Below are 18,859 nucleotides of genomic sequence, written 5' to 3'. Positions count from 1 at the left end.
CCTCTTTAGCATAATTGCCTTAGAAGTCTCCTTCATGTTGATTCCTAACACTTAAAACTTTTTTTCTCCAAATCTCCTGAAACCTAGACCAACTTACCACACAGCCATGTCCTCTAGGGTGCAACTGTCAGGGACTCTGTAGCACGTGTAAGAGGCTGAAGTAACAGCACACAGACTGAAAGGCCATGCTGGGCACTCACTGCACCCATGGGAACCTCCCATTAGCTCTTGCACCAGCCCCAAGGTAATGCCCAGTCCCTGTGAAATTCCCAGAATTCAGACACTAACTGTAGATACTGTAAGATGGGCTGCTAGGAAGGGCTACTGCCATGTGAATCGCCGTCTCCTTGGCTGTCTTTTCATCTTTTCAGCTTGATAGTCATGAGTGCTTTTCTGTTGGTTGTTTTTTTTTTTTTATGGGGTGGGGAGCTGTATGGGAAAAGGTACTCATTTCTGTATTGCTGTTGCTGCTACTAAGAGGTAAGGTTGAGGGTAACTGCCAACAGCTTCCCCTTTCTCTTCTTTTTGTTCACTCGATCTGTCTGGACCAATGCACAAGGAAAAAAGGCAGACAGAGTGGCTCTGCAAAGTTGCACTGTTTTAAAACTGATAAAGAATGTGTTTCCCACAGCTTAGGAGAAAAATTTATTAAAACGTGCCTGAGCAATTAAACAAATTGTATTTGCAAACATCTGCTGTCCAGTACTGTTGCCTGTGTTCAAACAGAGCCTCACAGTGTCTTTGGCAAACCAGGGTGAGAAAAGCTGGGTGCCATTTGCTAAATGAACTCTTCCAGATTACAGATCTGTGGCCTGAGGGAATTCTTTCAAATACACATGGGAAAATTAATTCCCAGAGAGGTAGTTATTCCCTAAAAAAAACCCCAAAAAACCCCCTGGGACTTAGAGTGAAGTTGGCAGTAAGTCAATGAGTGTTTTGTTAACCTCTGCTAAACCATATTTATATTTACATCTGAGTCACAGAATCCTAAAGCTAAAAAGGGTAAAATGAGACTTCTGGTTGAGAATGGCTTCTAACAGTACCAGTGTTCCCCCTGCAATTTCTCCAATCGATACCTATAAAGATAAACCCAAAAATAGAAACTCTCAGTAGCATCACAAAGACTGCCAGCCCAATGCCCAATATGCGGAAAATGGTTAAAAATGCAGATTCAAGTTCTGAATTTTGAATCTACTATTTAATCGTTGAGTAACCTTAATTTTCTCACCTGCAGAGTAGAGATAATGGGGACAATCTCATAGGCTTGTTCTGAGGATTAGAGAAGATATGCCTGTAAAGCCCTCAGCGCCCTGCATTGGCACCAAGTAAATACTTAGCAAATGTTAGCACGAGTAGCATAGTTTCATGGTTATTAATGTTGTCATTGTGAAACAGGATTTCCTCCATTGTCCTGGAATTGTAGCAAATGCAGAAGTAATGGCACAGAATGTTCTACGTTTACTTCGAGGTGCTCATTTGAGTCCTCCCCACCCCTAGCCCCAACCCCCCTCCACTACTAATACAAAGGAAGAACTGGTAGAGAAGTGTGACCTGGGTGAATATTCAGAAAAAGTGTCTATAATAACTTCCCCTTCCCCATGGGGGAGGATACCTGATGTTTCTTCTCTAAGAGGCTAAGGGAGGGGGATCCTAAGAAAAATTCTAACTAAGTTTGGGGGATTCCAACACCCCCATTTTGCATTAACCAAGAGATTTAATGATCATCCTTACTCTGAAGTTTGGTGAGGCGACAGGTCAGCTGAGGATCTAATGTGTTCCTGGGGCTTAGAGAAGTGAATGTGAAAGAGATGGCAGAATTGAGGGAAGAAGTGGCTGAGAAGCTGCTCACACTTCCACTGCTTTCATAGTAAGGATACAAGAACGTTCCATGGTTGGATGGATACCACTTAGAGGTGGCTGGACTTTTTTCATTTCACCTATATCTCAACAAGGAGCCCCATCTACCATGTAAAAGCATGCCAGCTACAGAGGCTGCTGGGACTGTCTTTCACTGGAATCAAAAGGGAGGAAAGAGGCCAAACTGAAACCTGATCCCTCAAATCAAGGGCTCTGCAGAGGACAGTGTCCTTTGTTTCTCCCAGGGTCCTCCAAAGAGACCATCAGAGAGCCGGCAAGGGGAAACTAGCCACACAGAAGTGTCGATAACCCGCTAGTGGTAGCCAGAGAAGCAGGAACAACCAACAGTGAAAGGACCTGCCTCTTGTCCTCTCCCACTCAAACCCCTGGAGAGGAAGCAGCTCTGAAGTCCCATCTCCAGCCCGATTTGTGGTAGGGATGTGGATAGAAAGAGCTTTGAACTGAATATAAGACTGACATTTTAAACTGATTATGAGCAAGGCTTATTAATCTGTTTTGATAACCAAAAGTGACTGAAAACGTTGCAGAATCTGGGTAAAATATCAAGGGACCCACTGAAAAAATAAGGGATCTACTGAAAAAATAAAAATAAAAAAATAAACAAGGACCTACTGTATAGCACAGGGAACTATATTCAATATCTTGTAATAGCCTATAATGGAAAAGAATCTGAAAAATAATATATATATATAAATGAATCACTTTGCTGTACACCTGAAACTAATACAACGTTGTAAATTAACTATACTTCAAATAAAAAATGGTTAAAAAATAAAAAAGGAAGAAATAGAAAACCTGAGTAGGCCTATAACAGGTTAACAAAGTGAGTAAGTAACTAAAATTTTTCTAGCAAAGAAAAGCCAAGGTCCAGTTAGCTTCACTGGTGAAACCTAACAAACATTTAAATAAATAATACCAATCCTTCATAACTGTTTCAGGAAGTGGAACAGATAAAAACACTGAGGTTTATTTATGTAACAGAATACCACTCAGTAAGAAAAGGAAACAAACTGATACTCACAACATGAATGAATCTCAAAAACAAAATGCTGAGAAGCCTGTCAAAAAAAGAGGACACATTATATAAGTCCATCTATGTGAAGTTTTGGAAAAGGCAAATCTAATCTAGAGTGAGAGAGAGCAGACCAGTGTTTCCTAGAGTTGGGAGTGAGCGGGCCCAGGGAATTTTTTGTGGTGACTGAATGAATATTCTATATCTTGACTGTACTGGTAGTCACACGGTGTATATATTTGTTAAGAACTAATTGAAATGTACACTTAAAATGGGTTCCTTTTGTTGTATATAAACTATACCTTAATAAAATTGATTTTTAAATGGATGATATAAAATAATAATCTATAAAATTCCAAATTATATTCACTAAAAAATTAGCGGAAATAGGGAATTAAAACATAAAAAAATTGTTTCAAATGGGTGGAATTAAAAAATACTATTTTTACATGAAGGTTATAATTAGAAAACTATAGGTGAATGCTTTTGAAATTTTTACCAATAATTATTAAAAGAATAAAATGCATGCTACTTACCTTTAAGAACACAAATGACATTATAAATCATATATGCAAAAATGAACTTTGCAAAAAATTGTGTTGGTGATATTTTGTATATCTAAAAAAATTTAAAGTTAGTCTCCCACTATACTTATTACAAAATAAAAGTTTACATAAATATACAAAAACACTGAAGTTTACAAAAATTAAAGTTACACTGGAGTTTATAAAAGTATCTAAATGGATTCAGCAGCATAATACGAAAGAGCAAAACTATCAAAGTTTTTTGAAAAATAAAGGAAAATATATAATCTTGATTGAGGAAAGGCTTTTTAAAACAAGATAAAACCCCAGACATCTTAAAATGTTTAAATTTCAAGATAACTTAATTCTTCCATAAAATATAATGATTACGGCAGATTTTATTTTCCATATATCTCCTCAACAATACCTCCCTTCCAAGATGATTTTCTTGTTAAATGTGAATTTGACACTCTTCCCAAGAAGTGGAGTCCACATTCTCTTTCAGGCAGGGTTGAGACTACAGCAGGCTTGTGACTTCTGAAACTAGGTCACAAAAGGTGATATAGCTCCTACCTGGTTCTCTTGGGCTACTCTCCTTGAACCCAGCCATCATACTGTGAGGAAGCTCAGATAGCTGGAAAGACCCAGGCAGGTGTTCTCAATGACAGCCCCAGCTGAGGTCCCAGCTGACAGCCAGCATCAACCATCAGACATGTGAGTAAATGAGGCTTTGGCTGATTGCAGTTCCCAGTAATAGATTCCTTCACAGTTCAAAACTTTCTAGCTGAGGCCTCAGACACTATGGAACAGAGAAAAACTGCTGTGCCCTTTCTGAATTCCTGACCCACAGAATCTGTGACCATAAGAACACGGTTGGTTGTTTTGTGCCACTAAGTTTGGGGTTATTTGTTACACAGCAGTAAAGAAAAACCATAAAGAAAAACAAGAGACTGGGCTAAAATTTAGAAACATATTGAATAAATTTAAAAACAATATCCAGAAAATATAAAGAGTTAATGACACTCAATAAGGAAAAGTAAAGAGTCAAATGCCATAAACAAGGAATTTGGAGAAGAAAAAAAATGAACAGATGCCAACCTCTATTAGACTGACACAAATTTTAAAGATTAATGGTACCAAGTGAGGCTGTGTGTAAATTAAAGAATTTTGGGAGACAATTTGCTATTTCCTATCAAAATTAAAAATATGCACATCCTTTGACTTATTTCACTTCTAGAAATCTACTTACAGAAATACTAGCAAATGGACACAAAGGTTTTTGTACAAGTGTTTACTGTAACATTGTTAGCAATAGCAGAAAGAAAGGAATATATTTGAAGTTCATTATAGAGGCATGGTTGAATATACTTATTTATTTATTTATATTTATTTTATACTTATAGGATATTAATATGATGAGATCTACAGAAAAGTTAGAAAGAATGGGATAGACTATTATGTCGTGATATGGATGATCACCAAGATATATTGTTAAAAAGGCAAATCACAGAAAAGTTAGTTGGGTCTCCCTTGAAAGCCAAATAACCATGCGTATGAGAATAGATAGATAGATAGATAGATAGATAGATAGATAGATATGAGATATGTGAAGGAAAGGGAGAGGAATGATGGATACCAGGCTATTCAGTAGCTACCTTTGGAGTGGACAGTGGGAGAGGGGATTTTTCACATTTTGTTTTAGATGGTGGTAAGTGCTACGGAGGAAAAAGAAAAGCAAGAACAAAAGATAAGAACTGCTGTGAGGAGGTTTATGTAAATTTTAAAAATCATCAAGTAATAAAATATTTCTCATGTTTACACACGTGAAAGTACAAAAACATGTTTGGGAATAATACATTCCAAATTTAGAATAGTGTTTACTTCCAGGGATGGAAAAGGGGAAAATTCTACAAGAGTTTGAATACCAGGAGGTGGGGAACACCCGAGGTCCCTTTAGAGATTATCTACCACCGGGATCACCCAAATTACTGAAATTATTTTTCAAATATAAAAAATACACATGGAAAATGAATGGCAAAAATTAGAGCACTTTGTATGGATTGGTATTTTATATTGTGGATACTTTTCCATGTTGAGAACATGTGAAATGCTTTCAAACACTCAAGAACTCTCTAAATCACACATCAAGTTATAACATGTGTAGACCACCCAAAAAATTTGATATTGGTTATATTTATTTGCCATTAAAATATGAACCTGTTAAATGGAATAAGGGTATTTGGTCCAACAGCTACACAGCTTATACAGTTTATAGAACAAGTTTCATTAACTTGATGGTCATTCCTTATTCATCAAGATTACTCACCCACAGCTTCAAGGTGGAACTATAACAACTCCACATTGTATTAGATCCTCAATCATTCAGTTTATGCCAAGAACCATCACTCATTAGAGTGAGGGAACACTTCTAGTTATAAAAATAGTAAATTTCAGTATTAAGAAAGATAAATATCATCCAGACCATTCCACAATTTACTACTAACAACATACTTAAGCATATATGTACAGTAGCATCTGAATGTTTGGATTTGTATATTCCAAGTTCTCTATTTCCTGAATTATTCTGGCTTTTTCACATGCAAAACACATTGCTATTTGGGTGTTTGATCCTTAAACAGAGGCACGTTTTTGTTTGGAGAAAAGGGCTAATTTGAAAAATACTAGGCCAGGGGACATATAAATACTAACCAGAGGACATATAAAGAATATGCTGTGACTGACACAAATATTTTTTTAAGGAAGCTTAGTTTTTTGTTTTTTTTTCCCCAAAGCAACACACATCCTCTATCCTTCCTCAGTCCTGTTTGCTCAGCTGGATGTCCACAGGGTCCAATTTTCCCTCCAATTGCCCTTGCACACTAATGTAATTGCTGCTCATATGGATAATTGATCAGCCTAGAGCAGCATTTGTATGCATTTGTTCACTTACAGTATCTGGCAGTTTCTCAAATGATTTTGCAGTATTATAATACTATCATGTATTTTTAGTTTTTGTCTCTTTATAACAAGGCTAAATAGATGTGAATCTTTAAGAACGCTACATTTTAAGTACTTCAAAAGCAGGCATACAGAAATACAAATTCTCTTTTTAAGCAGCCAATGCTCCTTTTCACTTATCAAATATAGAGTAAATGAACTGGAGTCTCAAATGCATAGTGTTCTGTCCTACCTCCCCCCCACTCCCCATTGCTTTCCTCCCTAAACAGACTCAAATTAAGTAGACTCAAACAAACCTCAGCTTAAAAAAGAAAATGACAAGCCAGTTTCACTTAATATGCCCTTGATGAATCAGTAAAAATATATTTTTTTAATTAAATATTGTCCTTTGAGTACATTTTGAATATTCTGTTTGACAACATGGGAAGTAAACATGAAGCCCTTTACCTGCATTCCCAAGTATGACTGTTCATTCCTGAGGAAAAAAGCACTGGTGCTACTGAGTTGCAAGCTGAACATTTTTCACGGAACGCCGTTTTTTACTTGAAAGAATAACTGACAAACTTTCATTTTTCAGACATGGGTATCTGGCAAACATTTTCTCAAAATGAATGAAGTGAACCTGTCACCTTAAGGAAAATCACTGACATTGTGGTTACCAATAATAAAACTCAAGTTTTTACATGAAAATTAGGATTTTACAAAATGTAATGTGTCATTATGAGCTTAACAGTTTGCTAGTACTTACTTTTCTGACCAGATTAGTGGTAATATTAGTTTAAAATTTTTAATTTAATCTAATTTTATCTTATTTTTATCGAATGAAATGTGTAACACTTGGAAGATCTGTGTTACTCCAATAGTTTCCAAATGACTAATGAATGATGTCACAAAATCATGTATGGGTGAAGAGAACTTTCCAAAGTGAAAAAGAGACCAATGGCTTTTAATGTAACACAGTAGGAAAAGTTCCTTGGTGTTGTTTCCGGTTCTACAATGCAACTAAACTTTCAGAAACCATAACTTGTTGAGATTTTCATATTATCAAAGAATATCCACAGGCACTTGAAAAGACTATTAAAATATTCTTCCTTTTTCCAATTCCATTATTTGCATGAGACCAGATTTTTCTAGATACTTCAGCCAAAATAACAATGCAAGGGAATGAGTGTAGAAGAGTATCAGGATCCAGCTTTCTTTTATAAAGGCAGATATTAGAATTTTGAAAAAAATGTAAAATCATGGATCATTAAATAAAAATACATTATTTATGTTAACATGCAATAGGTTTATTATTGGTATGTTTAAATGAATTAATAAAGAAGCATTTAAAATACTCAGTTTTAATTTCTAATATAGTCAATATTGATAAAGACTATTTACATAAGCAAAAACTCCTTGGGGCCTGTGATAATTTTTATGAATACAAAGGCGTTCTGAGACCAAAAAGCTTGAGAATTATAATCTATCATCACTGAGAAAGCACAATTATTTTAAATGCTGCTTTGAATCAGAGCAAAGGAAATTGAAAAAGGAACAAGAATAAAGTTTTATAATCCTTTAAGGTTTGTCAGCATGCAACAATTTGCTTTCATTTACCAATGCAGCAAAGTTTATAGTTTTATCTGAAACTCTATCAAGTCGTTTAATTCAGAGTATTTATCAACATTACTTTTCTGGTAATAAAAATTTAAGAAGGGATTTTTAAAATAAAGTTAAGCCCCTATCTTTCAATCTCAGTTTCTACACCTTCTTTGTTTCTAAGACATACTGATTTGTCTTTTCAGATATTTTTGACCAATTTATACCCACTAATATACACGTCTCTGTTCTCACTTCTCGCATATACAAGTAAAGCAATTAGTTGAGACTTAGGAAATTTGTCAATAAAAAGCTACCCAGATACTCTTAGTCTATAACTCCGTAACAGCGAAGGCTCTAGGTAATTTAATACCCCTAGATCTAAAACAATGCCTAGATATATACTCTCTGCATTTTATTTTATGTAAATTATTCCACAAAGAAAAAATAGTTCCATAAAATACTGTCTGGCACAATAAATGTTAAATAAACGGGGTGACTGAATCTAGCCAATTGGGTCATCTCTAAACAAATATGCCTAACTAGAAATACTGCATTTGTCAATTTCAACCCCCACTATGTATACCCAGTTTTTCTTGAATATATAAACAATTTTGAGATTATAATAGAACAAAATCCTAAGGCTACTAAGTATGAGTAATTATCCAAATTGCATAAAACTAAACAAAGTGGCCTGCCACACTGATAGTGCTGAAATCTAGAATTTGGGTTGTTTTTAATAAATACAGAGGTGGGGGAGAAGAACAGTCCTATGTTTTTAAAAAATATTTATTTAAAAATAAGATTTCTAAAAATACAGTACATAATACATTTCAAGAGAAGTAAAAACTCCACAATTTAAATTAAAAACAATCTGCAAAGAAAACAAATATTACATGAATAAAACTAAATCGTTAAAATAAATTAAAAACAAAACACCGTTCTTAAGCTAGATACATGGTTTGTTTTTCATTTTAAGAACCAGTGTCAACTTTTCATTTAAACAAGTATATCTCAGATACATACATGGCTCCCACGTGTCATTTTCCTCCCTCTTCTCAATCTATTCTCATATCCCTCAACTACCATTTTCCTTATTACCTTTAGCACAAGAAATGTCAGTGAAGATTTTTCTTTAAATGCTCTTAGGGTAACTGACAAGGTAAAACAGACATGCAGCAAAACAGCACTCAGATTTAAACATATGCACTGAATGAAAAAATGCCTGATAAATGTAAAAACAGGATCGTCATATGGCACTTGGAACATACCGCTATTAAAATAAAAGTCTTTTATTTTAGGGATATAATATTAGACATCATTGAGGTTGACACAAAATTTTAGGAGCCTTGAAATATCACAAATTTTGCCTATTCATTAAACTTGCCAGTCACATTTTAAAAAGACTAATTCCAGGGACATAAAGCTCCTACAAGCAAGATCATCTACGCTCAGTTCTCCCAAAAGCCTATTCTATTCCCCCAGGTTAGACCTGCAACTTATTTGTCTGAGTATCTCCAATTGTGGAGAAACTTCTTCCTATTGTATCATTTAGTCGCTTTATTGTACCTATGCTAAAGTAGATATTTCTTTTCAATATTCATCTCTGGAGGAGAGCAGATAGTTGTGAATCTTCTACTATCCAATAACTTGAACAAATAACTGCATTCAGCCACGTTAATTTAAGTAACACATAAACAAGCTGAGTAACTCAGAACTGATATTGTCACAACAAAATCTAGAAAATATATTGTTGACAGAGAGACAATGTTGTCTCTTCCCATTTTGCTTTTAAATTTTGTCTTTACCCCTAAAAATATGTACATCTGTATTTCTACATATCATTCAAATGATCCTAAGTCACATCTCACACTAGTTTGACTTGATTTTTTTCCATTCAGAATTCACTGCAAAACCATATACTGTATCTACATTCAAAGACAGAATGATTTTAGTTGATTGAAAACTATGCAAAACATTCTCAAATGTGATTGTCTACTTTTCCAGTACATACACACAGTTATCTTCTTGCCAAAATTTTTAATCATTTCAGCTACAGTTTTTTTAAGGACACTAAATGAGTGTCTTAGAAGTCTGTGGAAAAAAAATAGGGAACCAGGATAGTACACATAGCAGTATTACATTTGGACAACTACTTCTAAAGGATATTCTCTCCCATTTTTTGTAAAATGAATCACTAAGCAGAATTAGTTTTAAAAATACTCTTAACTCTAACTTACGTAAAGTGAGTAACAACATCCAGGCTTTTTTTTGGGTAAAGTTCAATTTTCGTTTTGCTTTTAAATCAAAGTTTTGCATTTCCTCTTCGGCAAGAGTGTGTGTGTGCGTGTGTGTGTGTGCGTACATATATCACATATGCGTATATTTTTAAAACGTTCTTTAATTTTATCTTTATTCGCAAAACAGACAAATGGCAATTATCATTCTTTAATACCACTAAGGATTACACACACACGCACACACGCACACACACGCACACACACATATACACACACACAGATGCAAAATTCTTCATCTGTAATCAGAATGGGCCCTTAACTTCTCCTTTTAGCATTTTGCTTTAGCATTTATTAAAAGGGCCCAACAAGCTACAGAGTTCATCTGTAGAGATAAGAGTTATTATTTCTCATTTATTCCTGCAGAATAAAACAAAAAAATCTTGTGTAAAGTGTTTCAATTATCTTTTTAAGTTCGACCTATTAAACTACTTTTTAAAGTAGCCAATCTATACAAAAATACAAAATTAAAGTCCATATTAAGTAAAAAAAAAAAAACCTCTTTTTTTTTTTTACTTTACTTTCTAAGCAAAAAAGAAAAAAGAAAAAAGAAAAAACAGACCAGGTGAGAGACATTTAAAGCCAACTAAATTGAGGCAGCAGTGTGCAAAAACTAAGATCTATTAATCAAAATTGTTCTTAGTGACATTAAATTCTACTTTATAAACACAAGGATGTGAGAAGAAACTCAGTGAACCAAAAAGAAAATTAACTCTTTGGTACGGGAATTAAAAATGTCACTCAATGCTAAAGTGAGTAGCACCAGGATGTCTTAGCTGTTGGGGCTGTGAAACACTAACTTCAGGCACCAGTAGTTCCAATGTCACCCGACACACCCTGGCAAGAACACCGAGTGTGCAATATGCAGACTAGCTCTCCCTTTACTTGACAGCCTACCCAGGTAAACCCTGTATTTAGTCAACAGACAAGCAAAACCACAAAAAGACCACCTTACATTGCTACTGTTTTGTCCATATCTCTGTTTAGATATAAAGCTATCAATACCCAAAAGATCAGAGTGTTGAACAACTGTGGTAAGCACCACATTACATGTTACAGGGATTCAAAATACCAATAGCTACTGAGACCCTCAAGATACGAAAAACTGAAATAGTCTAAATTTTAAAGTGAAAATCACCCTTTGTATACAAAATGTTGATTTTCCCTCTGTTGACAGATTTTACTACAATACTTAGTATATCCTTTCTCTGCAAGAGGAGACTTATAAAAAGGTCCCAGCTTTTTCAATCATACCTTGGGCAACCTATTCATTTCTGCTTGGCATTAAGTAGCTGTACTTTCACATAATTCCTGACACTTCAGGTTAGCGTACACTGTACACTTCCGATATTTAAAATTCAAAATAATTTCTTAAAGGCATCTGACTAGCTGACAAGAATCAGCAATATACACTCCTTGGATAAAATAACTCAAACTAAACGCTTACACGCATCAACAACTCTTACAGTGAAACAGTGTCAACAAGAGATAAGGCTAAAATGATTGTAGCAGAGGAATTCTCTGACGTCACAGATTCTGTGTCCAGTAAACCCTTCTGCTGAGATGCTGATTATACATGCTCTGTCTAGCCTTCTCTCCATCTTAATACTCTCTTTATCTAATTCTGGCTACTCACTACTCATTTGTACCTGTCCTCTATGGTAGACAAGGGAAAAAGGAAATAATAATAGTAAAAAAAATAATGATAATAGAAAATACCAATGACATAAGGATAAACACCATTACTATTTCTGTTTCAAATTAGCACTAGCAGGCAGTATTACAACATCTGAAGAACAGACAAAAATGTAGTAAATTCTGTTGTTAAAAATTGCACAATGATAATGAAAGGAGACATCAGAGAAAACACTTCCTGAAGTTAAACCATCATCATCCTAAATGCAGCTGAAATGCTAAATACTGATTGATATACATAAGAACAACATTGGTTCAAAATACTTCAAGCAAGTTGGTTCTATTACTTTCTCACATTCTGCTGAAGAATATTCTAGAATTCAATTGAGAATGGCTAAATTCAGAGCATAATGAAATTTGTGATTTACAGAGAAATTCAGAGGAGTCTTAGGATCGAAAGTAACAAATGTGGACATTAAATAATACACTCATTCATTTGTTAATTATATGGTTACTAATACTAGCAAGTAGAACATACTAAATGTACATGACTTACTAACTACATTTGCCAGTACTTATATTTTTGAAAGCAACAGTAGTAGAATTGGGTAAAAAATCTAATACTTATATCTATTAATAAATTATTTAATGTTTGTAAGTGTAAACTGTACCAAGTAAATTCTAGATATAGCTACATATATAGAGGTCATGTCAAAAACTTATTTAATGAAGCAGCAATAGTTTAGTAAACTTGAGCTAAGTAGTCTATTCATACATGAAGCACAAGGGAAGTAGACACTAGAGAAAAGTCCAGGGAAAGACTAGCAGCTCTGTTAATATTAATACCATTGTAAACTAGAGCTGGATGCATTGTGATTTTATACCAACATATGTGAGAACATTCAAACTGCTCCATTATCTAACACATAGAAAGGTATGTGGTTATAATCAAAACTACTTCATACTTCCTGGGTGGAGGTGTTGTCCTAACTCAAGTCTTTATGATTAGCATTAATACACCCTTTTGGGTGACACACCTTCAACTAATTATTTGTAGGAAAGTGACTTGAAAAAGCCTGATGAAGAACAGTTATAATTAGCCGCCATCCTTAGAGAAAAACACCTCTAAGCATTAGCAAACATTCACTGATGTTCATTCTGACAGAAGTTTTAACTTAGCTGTTACACTAAACTTTATGCTTATGTTCTCTATTTCTATTACTTAAAAGTAAACTATGCTTTCTTCTGTTCAAAGACATTAACATATTAATATTTTAAGTATACCTATCTCTATGTTAACCACAAATATTTTTAATACAACTCTGAAGCAAAATAGTATTTTTCTCACAATGGAACATCAGCTAACAATATTTTTAAAATTCTGAACTCAGTCACTTTTTGCCTACAGTCTTGAGCCCATAAACATTTTTGTTTGCAGAAAAGAAGAGCAACAAATATAATTGTTCAAGAGGTGCAATTTATAACAAGTACTTAACAACTACTTTCATTTCCAGAAGTCCAATTAATGACTTTGCTGAATGTAAAACATCCTTTAAAATACATTTCGCTTAAAATGAAATGAAATGTTTATAACGAAATACTTCATCCAATATACAGATTACATCAGTAATCTCACTGCTCATAATTATTTTCTAATGCTCAACATCATTAGTTATTTTCAGGGTTATCTAGAATATATAATAAATTGGCTACTAAAGCTACAGCTCTAACTCACAGTAGGAAAGTTAAAAAAAATGAAGAGAAGTATAGAAAGAATTATTAATCTCTTACTATTTTAATGCAATTGAATCAGTTAAAAAAATCATTCCAAAACTGGGATTAAAAAACTGAATGTATTTTTTTAGATATTCAGTAAAACACATTAGACACTGGCTTGCCATTGTAACTACGATAAATTTGTTTTGTAATAAATTGGTAATTTTAAGGTAATGACTTTTTAATTCTAAGGACTTAATTTGCCAAAATAAGGTTCAAAATAAAATTCATGAAATGGTTTATATTTATTTATCCTGATCTGATATAAATTTGTCTGATAGTAAAAAATATAATATGAATATACATAAATGAAGCAAAGTAGTCATATATGTATGAACCAGACATCAGAATCATAAATAGGAACACATTAATTTTCATAAAACCTTACATTTTTGTACATAGACTTCCCTTAAGTTTGTACCTCTGAAATGTTCAGAATTTGGGTATACATTTCATTTGGGCAACAAATCTCTAGAGCCAGTATAATTACATCAATTAGCCAAAAGAGGGCGCAGAGAGCACACTAGAATTTATGGACTCCCCAGGAAAGTGCCAGGTGTTCTCTCTCAAGTTGTCTAACAAGAATCATAAAACCCAGTTAGGTGTGCTAACTCTGAAATACTGAAAGTTACAGCATAAGTATATATAGATATACTTTATATAGATTCCTACATAAATATATTGATATGTAGCATTTCTGCCATTCAAACAAAAATAAATATATGCCTTGCCTAGTGCATTAGCTTGTATTCCAGTAATTTAGAGAAATCAGGTACAGAGGGATCAGGATCAGGGAAGGTAAAGAGAAAGGTGGGAAGAGGTGCCCTAGAAGTGGGGAACCTAAGAAAACCAAAACCAGAAGCCGTTAGAGTGGGAAAGAGACCACCTCTTGATTCTCATTACTGAGACAGAGGTTGGCACTGAGTACCTCCCTGGTACCTTTCAAGGTAGCTACTGCTACCATATGAAGTATAAATTCGTCCATAAAGCTCTTTAGGGGGTCTTCACTTGGCTTTGCTGTTTTCTCAATGTCCTTATTTGAAAGGAATGTATACAGCATAAGGCATCTGACTGACATCTATCTACATTATCTATACATTACTCCTTATAACAGTTCAGTCACCAGGCCAAATTTGGTCAAAACCCAACCCATCTGCCTGGAATGAATATATGTACTAATTTTGTGGTTCATTAAGCTCTATAAATATACTTCTTATATTAAATTTACTATGAATCTTATCAGCACCAATAAATATTTCCATCTGCCACTAAGTTTTTAAATAATAAAGCACTGTAATCAGAACATGAAAGACATGGTACTTGTATCTCTGAGTAGGCCTTATTCTATTATTTTAGGAGATATTTATAATTTCTAAAAAATAACCACAGTATAGTTAACTAGCTGACAACGGTAACCTTCTGTTTCATGATTTCTCAGGTATGACTCCTTACTACCAAAACTAACCAAAAAGAAAATATTGATATGCTCCAAGAACACTAGATACCCCTTCAATCCTCTCTTCAAGGGAAAGGCTGAGTACATAATTAGCTTTTTAAAGATATATGGATTTTGCAGTATTCTAATGGAAAAAAATTTTTAACTGAATTTTTTTCAAACCGTGCTAAATTTTTTCTCACACAAATATTCTATGCTTTCCAAGAGACCATCACAATTAGCAATTTAAATTTGTATAAGGCTAATAATGAATATAGATTATATTTTCTCATTTTAAGGTCATTTCCTAACATTGGCTACTAAAAATGGTCTGGTCTCTCAATCCAGATTATAGTTGGTCAATTAAAATTTAATTTCAATCTGGGTGATTACAGGTACACAAAAGTTACTTTTACTAGTAACTTCCTATAAATAAAATTTCAATATTAGTTGGCCAATATCTATTATATAAAAACCTTCAAGGTGTAATTTTAGATCTACTAGTAGGTAAACAAAAGTAAAAAGTATACATATATTTTTTTAAAGCACAATATTCTTCTTTATACTATACATTATATATTATCTAGTTATATTAGCTTTTTTTTTTTTTTTTGCGGTATGCGGGCCTCTCACTGTTGTGGCCTCTTCCGTTGCGGAGCACAGGCTCCGGAAGCGCAGGCCCAGCGGCCATGGCTCACGGGCCCAGCCGCTCCGCGGCATGTGGGATCTTCCCAGACCGGGGCACGAACCCGTGTCCCCTGCATCGGCATGCGGACTCTCAACCACTGCGCCACCAGGGGTGCCCTATACTAGCATTTTAAAAACATATGCATTCTAACATAACTACACTAGAAAAGGTATCAGTGGAATTATTGCAAATTCTTTACCCTTTTTGCTAATAAAAATCTTAGGGTAAAATAGGAACACATGCCTGTTTGGTCAAAAATTTCCCCTTGGAGCAAATATTTTAACAAAAACCAATAATTACAACAGTATAGGGGAAAGAAATGGGAAAGTTAATGTGAAAAAAAATTAATCTTTCCTTTAAAATAAGGTAGGTAGTTGGTGTTTTACTTTAGTGGTGTTTTTGGTGAAGAGAAAAAAAAACATTAGAAAGCTACTTCTAAGAAAACACTGTCCTTTTTTGTTGCTGTTTTTGTTTTGTTGTTGTTGTTCAATTCTATATGCTAAATTTTAAAAAATCTTGCAGCACATACAAAAGGAAGTATAACATAAAATTGTATTTGAAAAAGAAAATTTACATGTAAGGCGTATCAACTTTTGTAAAACCTAAAGAATGAAATTCAGATTTGGTTAGTACTGCTTAAGGGTGAAAATTTTAAATAAACATCCGAAGTTTCCCATAAAGTAAAATCTGTAACACTGTCAGTACTAAAAGAAATTATGTACAATTACTTCATCCCAATCACTGCCTTTTGAGTTTAATAACAAAAGCATTTAAAGAAATCCCTGTGGAAAGCTAATTTGAAAGTAAACATGCTTTAAAACTTAAATATAGATCATGTATTAGTCCCACAACAGGATCAAGATCACTATTAAAATAAAGCCTGGGGCACATTATGATGCTTAAGATTGGTGGGTGGATTTTAATTGACTTGAAGACTGTCATAGTTCTATTATCAGAAAACCTGTAACGCATTTCCAGCATGGAGGACCCATCTGTGCCCACCATCCATCTGTTTAGACGTGATTGGCAAAGTGGTAGGGAACTCGCAGTGGTTGCCTCTGCCTGAAAGGAATAAACCACAGGATCTTCCAACGAGTGCCAAAAACTTCTGAGAAGGTCTGCTGCCATGGCTTTCGGGGTCTCGATCTACAGAAGACAGCATTATTAGTGAAAGACAGCACTCCCATGGTGCACTTCAGTCAGCTAAAACAATACAGGTTGGCTGGGGATCCATTACTGGACTCTGATGAATTGTGTCCCAGCATCACAAATACAGCTTTTCTTTCATTATGGCATGCAGCTGAGTTTTAACTCTGGATAGCAGATATTGTATCTGTGTCGTCAATCAACCTAGGGCAACTTTTGAAGCAGAGGAGAATCTCAGGATTAACAGAATGTGTGTCAACAACACAGTAGCAAATCTCTTTTGATGTATTTTCAGGACAAATAATTTAACTTACTTTAGTAGGACAAGGAACAAGAATGATCAGTACTTATTTTGTTTGAAAACTATCACGGCTAGAAGACCCCTACCCCTACTGTAAGACTGGGTTATGCTTGCTAGCTCAGGTCTTAGAAAAGGCACCAAGAAAAAGCCATCATTATATTATCTTTCCACTACATGCACACATTTTTCAAATATAACCAGGTGTTTGCATTTTTAAATAAGAACACTACAGACTTCACTTTCATACTTACATTTCTTCACAACAGTTTGACATCTTTTCAATAGATGTTGTATCCTATTAAAAATCAAAAAAAATACTCAGATATAACAGTTATCAAGGCTTGATTCTACATCTATTTCATGATGTTTTTAATCATATTCAGAGAATATTCTAAAGATATAAAAAGTTTATATATGGGTACTAAGCTGGGATAAAGTGAGAGTGGTAGTGTATATAAGGACAGATATACACTACCAAATGCAAAATAGCTAGTTAGTGGGAAGCAGTCGCATAGCACAGGGAGATCAGCTCGGTGCTCTGTGACCACCTAGAGGGGTGGGATGGGGGGGTGGGAGGGAGACGCAAGAGGGAGGGGACATGGAGACATATGTATACATACAGCTGATTCACTTTGTTATAAAGCAGAAACTAACACACCATTGTAAAGCAATTATACTTCAATGAAGATGTTAAAAAAAAGAATTTTAAATTATCTATGTACATTGCTGAAATTCCCTTGGAAAAACAGAATCAACATTACGTTGTGCTAAAAAGAACCAATTTATTCAATTACAACCCCCCCTAAATTGTAGGAGTCTCACTTCATTAAAAAATAACCTTTTATTACACTTGCCTTCTTGATAAATTCTTTTAAAAGTCTATATTTAATTCAACTGTCATTAAATATGCATTAAAAATAAATACCAAAATGATAAATGAAAGGCACTATTGAATAGAAAACTGTCAAGAGCCAAAGAGCGCTACTGGTTATGGATTTCTGTAAACAAAGCCAAATTCAACAAGGCAATGTATGCATTTGCCGTACTACAACATTTATTGCTCTGAAAAGGAAAGCTAACTGATTAGTGTTCTTTGGTAAAAAACTGTTTTTTTTTTTCAAGAGAAAAACCAGTCCCTTCATAATAATGCAATTTCTCATTATGTGTTTTCTATAAAGCTGTTAACACAAATATATAAGAAAAACAACTCAATAAAGAGAAGAAAGCTTCTAGACATGCTGGTCTAATTCATGTTAATGGAAGACCTATCATTAGACTGAGAAACAGTGATGATAAGGAATATCCAAATAATCAAAACACAAATTATATAATCTTATTTTAGATATATATTTACATTTTAAATATACTTTTAAGTTGTACAAAAGAAAATATATTCTTTTACATATACAAAAAAATCTTCCTCCTTTTACCCTTTCCTTTATTAGCTTCCTCAGATATAGCACGTGGACTGCAGTTATTAAGCAATACTATTCATGCAAATATTTGTGGCTGCAACTCCAATTGCAAGAACTTATTTAGCTATAGAACTCTCTTCCAATAATACTACTGAAAAGCACCTTTACTTCAAAAAACTCTTTAAAGAAGTTACACGAATGGCTCAGAACATT

At 34.1% G+C, this 18,859-nt stretch overlaps 1 protein-coding gene across 4 annotated transcripts in view; it reads right to left on the bottom strand.

Moving 5' to 3' along the window:
• Positions 1–400: 400 nt before the first annotated feature.
• ZDHHC21 (zDHHC palmitoyltransferase 21) overlaps positions 401–18,859 on the bottom strand; it is an 84,792-nt gene continuing 66,333 nt past the window's right edge. For 2 of the 4 annotated variants that reach the window (XM_022573750.3, XM_089913218.1), the window contains 2 exons: positions 17,483–17,526; positions 401–16,930 (listed from right to left, as the gene is read on the bottom strand). In XM_022573750.3, coding sequence (XP_022429458.1) covers positions 16,798–16,930; positions 17,483–17,526 — 177 coding nt within the window. In that variant the 3' untranslated portion in view covers positions 401–16,797. The remainder of the gene's footprint in view (positions 16,931–17,482; positions 17,527–18,859) is intronic. The other 2 variants (XR_016393558.1, XR_002644543.3) reach the window with 1 other exon arrangement.

This window comes from Delphinapterus leucas, chromosome 6 (genome assembly GCF_059928025.1).
Source record: "Delphinapterus leucas isolate spDelLeu-1000000601 "Yukka" chromosome 6, BTC_Dleu_Yukka2, whole genome shotgun sequence".
NCBI lineage: Eukaryota > Metazoa > Chordata > Mammalia > Artiodactyla > Monodontidae > Delphinapterus > Delphinapterus leucas.
Note: the sequence above shows the minus strand (reverse complement) of the source record. Positions and strands in the feature narration are given on the sequence as shown.